This window comes from Mus pahari, chromosome 10, assembly GCF_900095145.1.
Source record: "Mus pahari chromosome 10, PAHARI_EIJ_v1.1, whole genome shotgun sequence".
NCBI lineage: Eukaryota > Metazoa > Chordata > Mammalia > Rodentia > Muridae > Mus > Mus pahari.
The window spans coordinates 3,645,991-3,661,742 of record NC_034599.1 but is presented as its reverse complement, the minus strand read 5'-3'; the positions used below and the strand labels follow the sequence as shown (position 1 = coordinate 3,661,742).

At 39.8% G+C, this 15,752-nt stretch overlaps 1 protein-coding gene across 3 annotated transcripts in view; it reads right to left on the bottom strand.

The window, feature by feature from the left end:
• Positions 1–11,907, bottom strand: part of Mmp12 (matrix metallopeptidase 12) — a 15,854-nt gene extending 3,947 nt beyond the window's left edge. The window contains exons 1-9 of one of the 3 annotated variants that reach the window (XM_021205990.1): positions 11,870–11,907; positions 8,722–8,769; positions 7,400–7,565; positions 6,308–6,456; positions 6,042–6,167; positions 3,297–3,458; positions 2,815–2,938; positions 1,557–1,690; positions 938–1,097 (exon numbers count right to left, since the gene is read on the bottom strand). In XM_021205990.1, the coding sequence (XP_021061649.1) occupies positions 938–1,097; positions 1,557–1,690; positions 2,815–2,938; positions 3,297–3,458; positions 6,042–6,167; positions 6,308–6,456; positions 7,400–7,551 (1,007 nt within the window). In that variant the 5' untranslated portion in view covers positions 7,552–7,565; positions 8,722–8,769; positions 11,870–11,907. Of the gene's footprint in view, positions 1–937; positions 1,098–1,556; positions 1,691–2,814; positions 2,939–3,296; positions 3,459–6,041; positions 6,168–6,307; positions 6,457–7,399; positions 7,706–8,721; positions 8,887–11,869 lie in introns of those variants that run through there. The other 2 variants (XM_021205989.1, XM_021205988.1) reach the window with 2 other exon arrangements.
• Between the last annotated feature and the right edge of the window lie 3,845 nt (positions 11,908–15,752).

The following is a 15,752-nucleotide window of genomic DNA, read 5'->3' as shown; positions in this document are numbered from 1 at the left end:
GGATGCTCACAGTCAGCTATTGGATGGAACACAGGGCCCCCAATGGAGGAGCTAGAGAAAGTACCCAAGGAGCTGAAGGGGGCTGCAACCTTATAGGTGGAACAACAATATGAACTAACCAGTACCCCAGAGCTCGTGTCTCTAGCTGCATATGTAGCAGAAGATGGCCTAGTCGGTCATCATTGGGAGGAGAGGCCCTTGGGAAGATCATATGCCCCAGTACAGGGGAATGCCAGGGCCAGGAATCTGGAGTGGGTGGGTTGGGGAGCAGAGCAGGGGGAGGGGGAAGGGGGACTTTAGGGAGAGCATTTGAAATGTAAATGAAGAAAATATCTAATAAAAAAGCATCAGATTACAATAAATTACACCTGTTTTCACCTCTCCAAAAAATCTTATTTGGTGAAATCACGAGTCCTGTTTCTCAAACAAGTATAAAACTGGCCAATTTATGTCGCAGATATGTGGCTTTTAGTTGAAACTGTGTGTTGAATTTTCAATATTCAAGAAAACATAGAGGCTCTACTACCTTCGCATATTCTGCTTTGTCTTGTGTCACATGTGCAAACACTGAGGCTTGTGACTCTTTTCCTCAGAAGACGATAGGGACAGTAAGACAAGACAACTGCCTTGATGACAACACCCTCTGGCCATTTGTCACTCAGAAAATCGGTTTCTCATTTCATCTTTTGGATTTTTCAATTGTAGAAAGAAGTCATGGAGTTTGAACAATCTCTAACATGAAATTATATCAGAAACCGAAGGCCCAGAGAAAAGAAGCATGTTGATAGTGACTATTTCAGACCTATATTCTCCTGCTGCCTCTCCCATAAAGACAAAGGTATCTGAAGCTTTTATAGAAAGACTACCTTCTGAAAAATTCCATTCTGTGCCTGTTTTACAAATCTTAGCGGAAAAAGTACCAGTCAATGAACCTTACCTCCAATATTGTTTATCCACAAAGAAATAGATCTTTTGGCGAAGTGGGTCAAAGACAGCCGCATCAACCTTCTTCACAGATGCAGAGAAGCCCAGGGAATATATGCTTCTGGGGTAGTGCGGTGCTGGTACTAAGTTGTTTATTAACCAGTACTTATCATCTATGAGGACAAACAGAAAGGGCACAACAGTCACCCCAAAAGGATAATAAAAACACTGACGTACCATAAAATATCTCTCTTGAGCAGAGTTCTAAAATTGATTTTACTTTATTTGTACTGGATGTTGGAGGAAAAAAACCCAAGGATCCATCCATGGTGAGTTGGTCTCTGTCACGGAGACATGTCACCCCACCCTGCATCTGTTCTCAATCTTTGCTTTACTTCCTGGGACTCTGCAGGTTTTTTTAAAGTGCTATTATTTCATAATTCATATACCTTTCTTAAAGGTGTGCATTTCCTGTATAGTTGTGCTTATACAGTTAACTAACATCTCAGAGCCATTGTTACAAAAGTCTAGAGTGCTGTTTTTAGTCTCTATTTATAAAAGGTGGTACAAATTCCTTTACTTATTCTTTTCCTTAAATGATTCTCAGTGGCAGAACCAAGTATTATAGTTACCTTTAAAAAGAAAAAGTTGATTTCTGCCTTCAACTTCGTAAGCAGCTTGAATACCAGATGGGATGGTTGGCCACATGGAAGAAATTGAAGTAATGTTGGAGGCTGGACTCCCAGGAAGCTTCCACCAGAAGAACCTGACATGAAATACATTTTTTACGTGTGAGAAATCACTGTTGACTCACATTCTTTGGAATGCAAATGAGATGAACTTGCAAAGTGGTTGAGTATTTCTTTGTTTTCACACTCTATTCCAGACATTTCTGTATGACAGCACCATGCAAGGGAACCTTAATCAATTCAGATAACTACAGTGACTTCAACAGGAAACCTGAAAAAAGAAATACCCAAAGTCTGGGCCCCATGGATCTACACTTCAAGTCTGGTGTCACAACTGGTTACCTGGTTTGTAAATGGAAGAAGTTTCTGTTTCATAATCTCAATATGGGATCATATGTCCTACCTCCCACACATTAACCTCACCACTTTCCTCCCCTAAACCAATACCTGTCTCCATTTCTGTTCCAAGACAGAAACTTGGAGACATTCTGAAATTCTCCATGTCCTCAAGGAAGTCTTCAACAGGAGCTTTTCAAAGCCTTAACTCCAGACATCAGCATGTGTGTATGTGTGTGTGTGTATGTATGTATGTATGTATATAGGTGTTCATTCATATATATGTGTGCACATGTATGTGGAGGCTTCAGGTATATTCCTCAATCACTACCTACTTTATCTTTTGAGACATATGTTCTCATTGAGCCTGGAGTTTTCTGATTCACTTAGACTGGCTTAGGTTCAGAAAGCCCTAGCAACCGCGCTCTTCTTTGATACATTGGGGTTTAGTCAGTGCAGCTGCCATTGAAAATTTCTGTGTTGGCTGGGAATTAAACTCAGGTCCTTGAGTTTGAACACCAAGAATGTTTCCAACAGAACCATCTCACCAACCCCTGAGACCTTAGCATTTTTACCTATAAATAAAACAACTGGGCTTCTCCACTTCCTGTCTTTGAATTCCCTAACAGATCTCACTACAAATTGGTTTTTTCCAGACTAGGTTTCTAGGCAACATAAGCAGGGTCACAGAATTCTCTACTTCAAAAGTCTTAGATCTCACCAAACCTTGAGAATCAAGTTGAAGTTCCTGCCATATGGATTTGATGTACATCAGTTCAAGTATCTTCAGACAAATGGACAAACAACAAACAAACAACTTTAACCACACAGCCATAACATTGGTTAGATATGAAAACAATCCTACCAGTCTTTAAAGAAAAAGATTTTCTCTCCCACTGTTGTGACAGCGTCAAAACTCAAGCTTTGGTGGCAGAAAGTTGATGGTGGACTGATAGGTTTTGTCGAGGATGGGTTTTTCACTGGGGCTCCTGAAAATACATTTTGATGTTCATTTGGGGGAATTTTGTAAGAGGAAGGGCCAAATAGTCCTGTTTCCTATGCAATTCAGGAGAAGCGTTCCTGGAGGACATTAGCATACTCAGTTCCAGAATCACAGAAGGGAATATTTGAATTTTCTTTCTCTGCATGCCCTCTCCCCCTCAACCAAGCAGTTGTGCCACTGTTAGAAAACACTTTAAATGTGAGACAAAAATGAATATTGTTCTGTGACACCTAACTCACAGGGTGCATGCATATCAGAATGAGATATTAATGTTTCCTAAATATAGACACGATATTATTCATGAGTGTGTGGCATTGTATGGCAAATGATGAGGTTCAACTTACCATAGAGGGATTGAATGTTACGTATGTCATCAGCAGAGAGGCGAAATGTGTTGGGGTTAAGGTATCTGTAGGTGGGGTACATTATTGACTTTGGATTATCGGAATGCTGCAGCCCCAAGGAATGGCCAATCTCATGAACAGCAACAAGGAATAGGTTTGTGCCTAAGAGGTAGCAAGGAAAAAGAATAAAGCTGTGAATTAGACTATCACATTTTTTTTAACTTACACATGAAATTTACATGTTTATAGCATACCATGTGATTTTTTTTTGATGCCTACACTTACTGAACAATGTTCAAGCAGGATAAATATATCTATCTCTTCAAATACATGCCATTTGTATGGAAAAGGCAGTCAACAATCTTTCTTCTAGCCTTTTGAATTTAAGAGTATGGTACTGTTGTTTGTAGATGTATAACTGAGCCACAACGCCAACAACACAACTCCAGGCTCCCAGTTGTGGCTTAGTGTCAATGGATTAGCCATTCTCAACCACACCTCCTCTTTCTCCTCAACCACTATTCTGCTCTCAACATTTGTGAGATTAACTTTTCTCATGTCTCAATATGAATAAGATAATAGTGTACAGATCTTCCTACACCTGACATTTTTTACACATAACATAGTTCCATCCATGTGATAGGAGTCCATCCATTAGTGGCTGAATGTCATCCCACTGTGAATGTTCTGTGCCACAGGAATGCAGGCACTTGCAGAGGCCAGAGTCATTGGATCTGCCTGGAGATAGTAATAGGCAGTTATGAGCTGTACATCCTTGGTGTTGGGAACAGAGCTCAGATCCTCTAAAAGATCAGCAGTATGCTCTCTTAACCTCTGAGTCATCTCTCCAACCCATTGCTTTGTCTTTGAAGAAGACCACACATTAAAATGGAGCATTTGAGAATCCTTTACTTATTTGCCCTACTCTTTCAAAGAACATTTCTCAGGCTCAATTTTGTTGACATTATAGGCTATATAAGTTTTGTCAGAGCAATTCTCTGTTACGGGTATTTAGAGATCTTTAGTCGCACCACTCTTTAGAACTAACAATTCTATTTCTGACTAAAAGTGTCAGAAAAAATGTCCCTTTGGAGCCAAAATTGTCTACAGTTATTTAGCATTTCATTGGCAGACAAATGGAATATATTCTGGCGTGAATGTTTCTACACCTGATTTTAAATAAGATTAAAGGTCCCACTTTACTTTTAATAATGTGTAGTTAGAGCCAAGCAGCTGGGATGTGAATCTTGGCTCAACCACTTAATTTGTTTGGTTAACCTTGTGGATCCTGTTTCGTCACTTGTGAAATGCACGGTGGTTTCTGTGCTGTTGGATAAGGAGAACACAGGGTATACTACATTTCTCATTGTTTATGACACCTGAGTTTAGTAAAAGATGCTTCCTAAACATTTCCTATGTTCTTGGAAATCTGATTAACAGTAAAATTAGAATGTAGATCTAGGAGTTGGAAATGATTTCATTCATTCATTCATTCATTCATTCATTCAGAAGACTTCGGACCATGAGTTCAAGACCTGCCTGGGCCACATAGATAAAATTTTCAAAGCCACCTTTTTTTTTTTTTTTTTTTTTTTTTAAAAAAAATAGAATCAAATCAATTTTTAAAATAAGGCCAGGAACCAACAGAACATTTTCTAGTCCTTGCCTTTTTGTGCAAGCTGATCACCAACTTTTGCTTGTTCTCCTGCTCAGGTGAGAGCAGCTGCATTGATATACATTTATTTCTAGGGTTCATTAGATTCCAAAGCAGTATCAGTTGATGAAGATGTTACACCCAATCCCTGAATAACCCTGGGAAAACCTCAGACACATGGACATGTCTGGCTAAGAACTTGTAGTTCAGCAAGTAATAAGTCATACATGATGCACCTTATAGTCTTCAAATGTCCTTATCAAAATTTTGATTAGCTTTAGGGTATGTGTCTACCTTTGTGGTAGACATGGGGTATGTAAGTTACATAGCTACATATCACATGAAAAATCAGCCAGAGAAGGAGGATTCGGAGTAGGGAGATCATGTTCTTGAATTTCTTCCTATGTATTCCATATGAATGAATTGTATAACTGAGGATTTCCAAGAGATATTAGTAAGGGTACTGAGATGATGGGTTAAGTGTTCTTATACTTGGGATTGCCTCCAATAATAACAATAACAATAATGAACAGTGAATAATAAGGTAAATTCACTCCCCATTATTTGAGTGGGATAGTGAGTTACAGTCCCAACTAATTTATTCTGGAAATGGTGTCTCAAGATCATAAAAGGCTCCAGGACTACATATGAACTTGTACATAGAGATCCATAGGGATCTGTAATTATCTTTTTTCTGTAATTTTCTGTAATTATCTTTAGAGTCACTGTGAAACTAAGAAATTGCCAACATAAGATGGATCACACAGAATTAGTGCGTTCTTTTACGTTTATAGATTTTACTGGCCAAAACCTAACTAAAAATCTTTCACATTTCCAAGTGTACAGACCTTGCTCATAGAATCTTAGTGGTCCATGGAGACGATCTCTATCACAATTATGTCCAACATCCCTGATTCACAATGGGGAAAATTGCACTACATAGAAAGAATCTTAAATTTGATTTAGAGGTAAACATAATTAGAATTTGTTATTTCATAATATAATGTAATCTTTTGTCAGAATATATTCTTTGAGATCATGTCCTATCTTAAATTTTGTTAAGGTTAGTTTCATTTTTTTCTCTCTCCTACCTTGAAAACTTTTAGTCCATGTTTCTGCCTCATCAAAATGTGCATCTCCTTGAATACCAGGTCCAGGATAAAAAGCATGGGCTAATGTACCACCTTTGCCATCAAAATAGTTGAAGTCTCCGTGAGCTTTGTAAAATGAAATAAAGTCATTAGTCACCTACATCTGTCACAGGGCATCTCAGGTCATCACACATAATAGCATAACATGGTAAGTGATGACATCATACAGCGTGATGAATGACACAGGTGATACGTAAGTTGTATACCTCCAAATGCAAAAAGTATCATAATGTCAGCCTCATCTTTATGAAGCTTTCTGAATTTTAGAGGAGTCACATCACTCCAGACTTGAAAAGCTTTCTGAAATATGTAGTCTACATCCTCACGCTTCATGTCTGGAGTGTAATTATAGATCCTGTGTTGGAGGAAAAAAAGGGAAAGAAACATGATACCACTGGTTAATTTTGTCTTTTCTAGTCTCTCAGTTCTGCACCCATGCCTATAGGAAGAACTTCCTCACAAACTGACAGTCTGAGTAAGAAAAGTATGTTAAAGTTCAAAATAGATTTTTCTTTGGAAAACTTTCTTACCAATCAAAATATAATTTAATTTCCTCTAATTTATGACTTAGCAGTAATTATAGTGAAGCATTTACTTTCATAGACATAAATACCCAATGTGCCAAAATTTCACATTTATCAATTTTTAATATTGTATAGACTTCTGTCTTTTATGTGTGTTAATTTAGTTTTATGCTGTTTGTTTGCTGCTTCTCTACTCTGTACTGACTGACAAGGCAAATGACTGAAAGTCTTCCTTCAATGAGCAACTCTCCTCACAGAGATAATAAATTGTGTGTGTGTGTGTGTGTGTGTGTGTGTGTGTGTGTGTATCTGCCTGTGTGTATATGCATGTTCACATGTATGTGGGTGTGCATGTAGTGTGTGCATGCATGTGGAGGCCTGAAGTTGATGTAGGCATCTTCCTCAAACCTGCTCCACTTTCATTATTGAGGTGGGGTCTCTCAACCAAAGCCAGAGACCCCTGTTTTTACTAGTCTGGCTAGCCAACTTGCCCTGGGCACCCCCTATCTCTGCCTCCCATGTGCTGGGATTACAGGCAGCCACCATGCCTGGATTTTACATATCTTCTTGGGATCTGAACTCTTATCCTCATGGTTGTATGACAAGTGCTTTCTCCACTGAGCCATCAGTCTGGAGATAACAAATGCATTTGTATTACAATTTACAGAGGCTATTCTTGGATTTAGAACTATGTTGTAGCTAAATGTTCTAGGTTTCTAGAAGCTACACTCATAGGTAAGTAGAAGAGCTCCCCAGGGCAAACTCTGACATTACCTGTAAGTGAGGTACCGCTTCATCCATCTTGACCTCTGGGGCACTGCCCTAAGATGCTGTACATCAGGCACTCCACATCGAGGTATGTGCATTATTGCCAGAGTTGAGGTGTCCAGTTGCCCAGTTGCTTCTAGCCCAAAGAACTGCTGCATTTCCTGGAGTTTTTCTTCTAGGAAGTTTCTATTGGTTTTTGTTTTTGTCATTGGAATTCTGTCCTCTCCATAGTGATAAAATCTTGACAAGTACCACTAGATAAAACACAAGCATTGCATACGGTTGTATGCAGCCAGGTTTCTGCAGGGAACCCTGCAAACATTGTCAGTAGTATACTGATATATACTGATATTCTAGAACCAGATATTTTAATCACAGGTTAATTTATTATTATTATTATTATTATTATTATTATTATTATTATTATTACTGAGGGAATCAATTACAAGAAGGAAAAATAATTTCCTATGCTATTTAAAACATAATTAGTCAGATTACCAAAATTCCAGAGTAAAAACTATTTATCATTCTGCTTCTTCATACTTGCTTCTAGGTTTTTAAGGAGCCATTTTAGCATGTAGTATATAAGGGTACTTGACTGGGGAAGGTAATTTAGTGGTAGAGCAATTATCTAGCACACTAGCAGGTCTAGGTTTGGGGAAAATCTTGACACAGTAGGAAACTTGAATTAATTCAAAGTAATAATAATGTTAGAAAAATAGAGCCAGCTGCTGAGGAGGGTGGTACAGAAGGGTCATCTGAGCCCACAAGTTCAAAACCAGACTAGACAACACAGTAGGATTCTGTGTAAAAAAAAAGCAATATATATAATTTTAGAAAATAGATGTTCAAATTTTTTTAATTAGGAAAAGGTAAAATTTTTTCAAATCTTACTTAAAATACTTATGAATAAATATATGAGATAGATAGGCAGAGAGAGAACATGCTGTAACTATCATAAAATCTTGAAGTGGTCACAAGGATTAAGCAAAATCCAAATCTTACATTATTACTGGACATTAAACGACTACCACAAATAAAAGACAAATGGAGTGGGAGACCAACACACAGCACTCTATCAGAAATGTAGTCTAATTATATTGAGCTAAAGTAATTTAGCCAAAGCTTTTTGTAGATGGTACAATTATTCACCAGTTTAATGACATTCTTTCATTTTTATAATCCTCTCTGGAAAACAAAACATAGTAACAAGAGAGACCCTGTACTGATTTTCAAATAGAATCATACTTTTCAACATAGTACTTGCAAATTCAGCAACTATTAAAGACACAGACAGGCTGGATCAGAGCAACACTGTCAATACTTACTTCAGCAAATTCACTCTCATTCATGGGAGCAGCCCCACAGGCAGATACCTGTAAGGACACAATCATTATGAGAAACTTCATTGTGCAGACTCCTTTCAGCAGAGTCCAACTCATCAACGTGCTCCCTCCCACTGCAAGTTCCCTTAAAGTCCCACTTTATATAACCCTAGTACCAGGATCTGTGACCATGAAATCCTCTATATGACTCACTGTTGATGTCATCCCTTGATTTACTTCAGAATCATGTGAAGTGACAGCAGGTCAAACCATTGTCTAATCCATCACTCACCTCTGCACCTCTCTGTTTCTTACAAATGACGGTAAATCTTAACTTCCACCTACTTCTACCTGAAGGTAAGACAAAACATCGACAACACAGCAGCCAAAAATACAAACAGAACTCCATTAGCAGGGTTTTGCAAAGCTTGGTTTTGACAATTCTCTTTATAATTTATAATATAGGTGAAGTGCTTTAAAGTAAATTTTTAAAAAATGTGTGAAGAAAATATTTTTTGCTAGAATACATCTATCCTTTATATGTCTAAATATCAGAGAAAATGTATACAACGAGCATGCTTTGATGTTTGCTCTATGTGCAGGCTTAGCTTCTTCTATGGATTGAGACTTTCACTCATGGGAGCTGAGATCCCATCCTGATGGGTTGTCTGGAGAGATTCTGGAACTTAGCTCCTCCTCTTTCATGCTGTCGGAGGTCAGCACTTGCAGCTATGTTGTGGAAGACTTCCTTTCTGCAGCCTCTCCATTTCTTTCCCCATGAAGTGTTTAAAGAATAGAAACATTCAGAGATCAAGGATTAAAACTCCCAAAGTACAATTTTGGAATGAGGCTGCTGTGTGGGCAGAGGCTCTGTTCAACACTCACTTAATCCCACCACATGCAGAGTTTACATGGAGAGCCTAGTGCATGGGTGTGTAAATGGGCTATAATTTAGATTTCCAACTTCCCTAGATTCAGACAAGCTGCCTACTTCCTAGCGTTAATTTTAATTCATCTTTTAGGGGCCCATGAAATGATTCAGCAAGCAAAGACACTTGTTCCCAAAGCTGATGAGCTGAGTTTGCTCTCCAGGATGCAACATGGTGAGAACAGACGACTGGAAGTTGTCATCTGGTTTCCACAGGCCTACTATGCCATGCATGCACACAGAGACATGCACAAGAAACAAACAAACAAACAAACACTTATTTTTAGGTGAACATGCAAAACAACAGATCCAGGAGGGTTTATAGGTGTCCTGTGCTTTATGATCATTTGTTCTCATTTTCTAAAGGTTTTAGGATTTGGACTCTTCTAAGATAGGAAGAGGAATCACCCTCCCCCTGCACTATCCCTGGATTCTTACCAAATCTTGTCTCTTTTATGTCAGTGGCTTGATCTCTAGGTTCCATTTGAAATGAGAACTATACTCTTTAAACTCCTTATGATCTTGTGTCAGTTAAATGAGACAGTGCCTTTTGTGTGCTGGTGACCGGAAAGCTGTTCACTATTATGAAGTCCCTTCCCTTTGTCCTTAATAGGGACTGTTAAGCACTAAATTTGTAAGTAGGTGAAGTTCAAGGATTCAATAAGAGAATGATCATGTGGTAAGCATTGTAAAGTAGTCCTTTCAAACACTGAGTTGAGTCCAAGAATTGTAAGAGAAACACAACTGTATTGGGCTAGAAAGTGGGAAAATAGAGGTTTTCGAAACTACTCCTCATGTTGAAAACTACGTTGAGGGTAGTAGGTGCTCAGTAAGTACCTAGCACTGAGTCTGATTGGAGAATGTTAAGGATACTGAGAGTGAACCTCCCTGGCAGGAGCAATATCCCTGCAAGGAGGGTTTGTTCCTGGTTCATGGAAAACAAGAAGTGGTCTCATACACAACAAAGAGGAACTCAGTTCTTGGAAGATTTGTATGAAATGTCTCATGAATATAGGATACAAGATGCGAGGGGATAAAACAGACAAAAAGAAGTGAGAGAGTGCCCTCACAGAAATGAGAGTAGGTAGCCATACCCACACTTTGGTTTCCCTGTGTCTCAACTCACCAGTTGCTCCAATCTGGTCAAGTGTAAGGAGAAAAGGGCTATGTGGCCAACTACAGGGTACCACAGAGGTTACCAACTTAATTCCTTAACATAGGCTGACCCAATTGACATCTCAAGCTATGGTGTCCTATGACCTCAAGCTGTCACTTTAATCTCTTCAAGACGAGCTTTTCATTTGTAAAGTTGGAGTAAAAATGATTTCTATATCAAGAACCATTATCAATATTGCATTAAATAATAGGAAAAAGTACTCAGCCAGCTGCCTAGAATATTTTTAAAATTAGTAATAATGCACCCCCTATACTTAAAGCTCAGGGAACATCACAAAAGAGAGAGTAAAAAGATTATAAGAGCCAGAGGCCTGGGATCCCTGCTGTGAGATAGTGCCTTCTGTATAGGACAGCAAAGCTACACCCATGGAAACTCAACAATATGGTCACCTAAGCAAGACCTGTGTAACTACTACAGCACGCCAAGCCAACATGGGTGGGGGAACATTACAAGGCTCCTAGGTAAAAAGCTAGTTCATGCTTGGTGAAAAAGAATACATTTTCTCTGGGTCGGAGTCCCATAACTTATCTAATCCCAGCTTGTCATGGTCATCCTTACACACACACACACACACACACACACACACACACACACAAACACACGCGCGCGCACACACACGCACTCACATTTTTTTTTGAAAAGTTAGTAATGAAGACGAAGAGGAAGGTTGGCTACTGCTCAGCTCTTCCCAGAAGAAGCTACAGTAAGATCCTGATCCAGGTCCAGCTTCAAGGCTGAGGATCACAAGAGAGACACCATAGGGAGAAGTTGGTGGCTATCAATGATATGCAATGCTAAGAACATGTTTATGCAATGCAAAAAATCGCTGCTGCCCACGTTTTTCATGCTCATCAGACTTTCCTTAAGTAGAAGGCATATTTTATAGCATAAAATTTCTAAAAGCAAATAGGTCTATAGTCATTGTTTCATCTTTAGGCATACATCAGTACACCTGAGTGTATACCAGTGACATCTGTAGCCATTTGTTATACCCCAGGAATCCAGAGGCAAATTGAAGAATGGTTCCAGGCAGGAGCTATGCTCACAAAATACACAGGCAAATCTCATCACTGTTCTTTCACACTGATGGCTTATTCATTCAGGAGAAAACTTTAGTTGCTTAAACTTCCCATTAATACATGAAGAAACGGGAGTCTTGGAAGAGGAAGTGGGTTGCTTTGGGAGGCATTCTGGGGGCCTCCTCCTTTTAGCATCTCTGTGTACTTATGAACACTACATCCTGCTGTATTTTGTCTCTTAGCTTACACTTGTTTGCAAGTAAGCCATTGGCTAAGGAAGAGGACACATGGTGCTCCCTGAATCTTTCCAGTTCTTGTATCTACTTTACTTCTCTGGACTACAACAGTGTGATAGTTCTCTACACATTCCAGATTTTTGACAGCACTCAAACTCCTCAAAGTGGAGGAAGTGTCCACTTTATTGTGACTCTTCCCTTCTTTATCCATTTCAATTTTTCTGCAATGGAGAAAAGTTCTTCAAAATAACGAGTTAAATACAATTATCTAAAGCTTTCTTTAACAGAAAGGTTTCGAGGAATATTTAGGAAAATTAAAGTCTTGCTGAGTTTATCTCCAACACAAGCACATCTGCCACCATCACGGGAACAGCATCCTCTTAAACGTAGCAGCTGCTAGTGCTGGGTGTGGTTCCTGTGGCCCTTCTAAGGGAAAGGACTGCATTGGACATGCTCCTCAATCTGCCCTTGTAAGTGAGAGGACATGGGGGCAACTGGTACTTCAAAGGCACATCGACTGCCTTCTGTATAAGGACTCTTCCCAAGACCACACCAGAGAGCTCTCTCGTATGAAGTCAGTCTCCCCAAATAGGAAGTTTGAGTGCTGGCAAAAATCTGGAATGTGTAGAGAACTATCACACTGTTGTAGTCCAGAGAAGTAAAGTAGATACAAGAACTGGAAAGATACACTTGCAAACAAGTGTAAGCTAAGAGACAAAATACAGCAGGACGTAGTGTTCATAAGTACACAGAGATGCTAATATACATACATGTGTCCACTGTCAGAGAAGATTTAAAAAAAATTTTTTTCCTATACTAGGACTGGGGTTGTGATTCAGGGAAAGAATTTTCATTATGCCCCCATAAGACCCCCTCGGTTCAATTATAGTATCATAAAGACAGTGTGTGTGTGTGTGTGTGTGTGTGTGTGTGTGTGTGTGTGTGTGTGTATAAATGTTCACATGCACGTATTCTTCTTCAATAGACAGATCACCTGATTCATGACTCACATGTGTGGTCTGACTTTGACTTTGCAGCTGGGTTCAGTGGAAACAGACTTGGCCTCAAGCCTCAACTATGTAACCTGCAAACTGTGCGGTTTCTCTTGAGTTATGCAAGGTTAATTTCCCTGTCTATACATGACTATTGTGAGGATTAGATGAAAGGAGAGAAGATGTGAGTCAGCATTGTGTCTGACCCATTTCTTCAGTGTTACACCTGCAGTAGTGTTTCTTGACATTTCTTTTATTTATTCTTCTCATAAATGGGATTTTAAACATATTAGTTTTTGCTCCAGTGCCAGGTGTTGCCACAGAAGTGCTCCCTCCTTTATGTAGAGTGAAATAAATTGTTTGTCCTCTGATGATCAATTTTACCTGGTTGAAGACGACATGGTCCTCTTGAGGATGTCTGGCTCTACTCGACTGCACAGGTAAAAACCACTTGTTTTAAGTGGAATCTCTCTAGGGGATAATAAAAAAGTCTTGAGACAATATCTATATTGCCAGGAGATCTGGGTTATGTCACTAAAGAATATCATTCTTCTCAGGAAGGACTGACCAACTATAGCTATTGATCAGATAGACTCAGAAAATAACAAGGCAATGGCTAGAGAAGAAAGACTCAGGTAGAAATAAGTCTGACCAGTTAACAATAAGAATGAGGTAGGTTTTAAAGGTAGGTTTTAAATTCGTCCATTGTTTTCATGTTTTTCTTTTTTTAAAGCTGTACTCAAGTAGCTAGTAGGCTCTTTATATCTTTAGCATTGTGACCATGAGCACATTTACAGACTTCTTCCCAAAAGTCTGAATCCAGTGATGTTCAAGCTATATTTTAAGATAAATGGTGATTGCTTTTAGAAACTGGGGATACAACTCAGTGGCAAAGCTCTTGCCCAACATGCACAAGGACCTGAGTTCAACTGCCCATGAGGCAGACGAGATAATGAAAGAAGGAAGGATGAAAGGAAGAGAGGAAGAAGGAAGAGCAGCTATCAGGCAGGAAGGGTAGTAGAGAAGGAAGGATGGATGGGAGAGAGGGGAGGGGGGCAAGGATTTCTCCTAAACTGAACCCATACTGAAGGCAAAGTCTGTGGTTCTGGCACCATGAAGAACTGAAGGGGCATCTTCCCATGGCAATACCTGAGGATGAGGAGTTACAGCAGAATGATCATAAGAGGAAACAAGACAGTGAGGTCCAGAGGTCCAGTGCAGCCAAGGTTCTTGAGGAAAAACCTGACCAGAAGGCAGAAACAGGAAACAGCCTCAGAGGCTGGAGGAACAGCAGGAAGAGGCAAACCCCACAATGACCATGTTACATCTTTTTTCAATTTATATGATTATGATTTATTTATGTGGTGGTAGATAATTCTTTAGCCTTCAAAGACACAAAGCAATAGTACCAGTAGGCAAATTACAGCTAGATGTTTGGTTTTAAATGAGCTACAAAACAAAACAACAACAAAAACCTCAGAGATGTGGCATCAATGAACCAGCACAGGCATGCACACATGCATCTGGACTTCGAGGTCCTTTTTCCACACACATATTCAAACCAGATATACAAGGAGTTTAAGGTAAAGTTATAAAATGCTCACTCTTCAGCCGAATCTGTGAGCCATTCCTTCCCAAGCAAACCTGGGCTTTTAGGGAGACCCTGTGAAACCTCTCTGATGTACTCAACAGTTATCCAATGGCTCCCCAAGTTGTGTGGACCTTGAGCACATTCACAATTGTAGTGAACCTAGACAAACACAGCCTCTGCGAATTCAGGTGCCATCTTGTATTGAAAACTTGGAAGCTCTCAGCCTCCAATGGAAGTCATGAGTACTTGAGGCATGAAAGGGCTTCTAAATGAGTGTTCTTCACTGGAAGCAGTCGATTGTCTCAGTTTGCCTCTTTGCAACTGCCTTGACCAGACTAGACCATTCAGGTCCTACAGAAGAAGAAACACCTAGGACTATGCTAAGGAAAAGAAGGCGGTGGACTCAAAGAAAAGGAGGGAGGAAACAGAGGAAGCACAAATGGGGAAGGAGACTGAAACCTGTGGAGCTGAGCCACCCCATCACCAATGAATTTTGTCTCTGTGAGCTACCTCACCCACCTCAGACCACAAACAGATAAAACAGAGAAGCCCACCCTTACTTAGTACCAAGCATTTTCTTGAGCTCAGGTTTCATATCTTAGTTTCATGAGGAACAGCAAAGCTTTGGGATTTTCTAACCCAAGTCAGCTATACAGGATTCACTCTGAAGAGAGAATCAGAAACTTCCTTCTTAACACCAAGTCAGTAAGATGATTAATGTGCTCTTCAGAGTAGAGTGAGTCATGTTTAGAGTCCATTTATAAATGCAAACTGTCTCACAATGTCTAAGGGCTATTCCTGACATAATTCAAGGAAAGTCACAGAGCTTCATGTCTCCAGCCACGTTCTCCTCTGCTTCTGGAAAGAAATATCACCCATCCATCCATCCAAGTATGACGAGTGATCCAGGGTCCCAGCATGCTAACTCCCCGTGAAATCTCATCTCATGACCACTTCTTGTCTTCAAACCACACCTGGGCAGCAAGCATCTCTGTATCCAGACTGTACCCAGGCAGCTCGGGTCTGTCTGTCCATGCTTCGTCCAGGCAGCTCGGGTCTCTGTCCATGCTTCGTCCAGGCAGCTCGGGTCT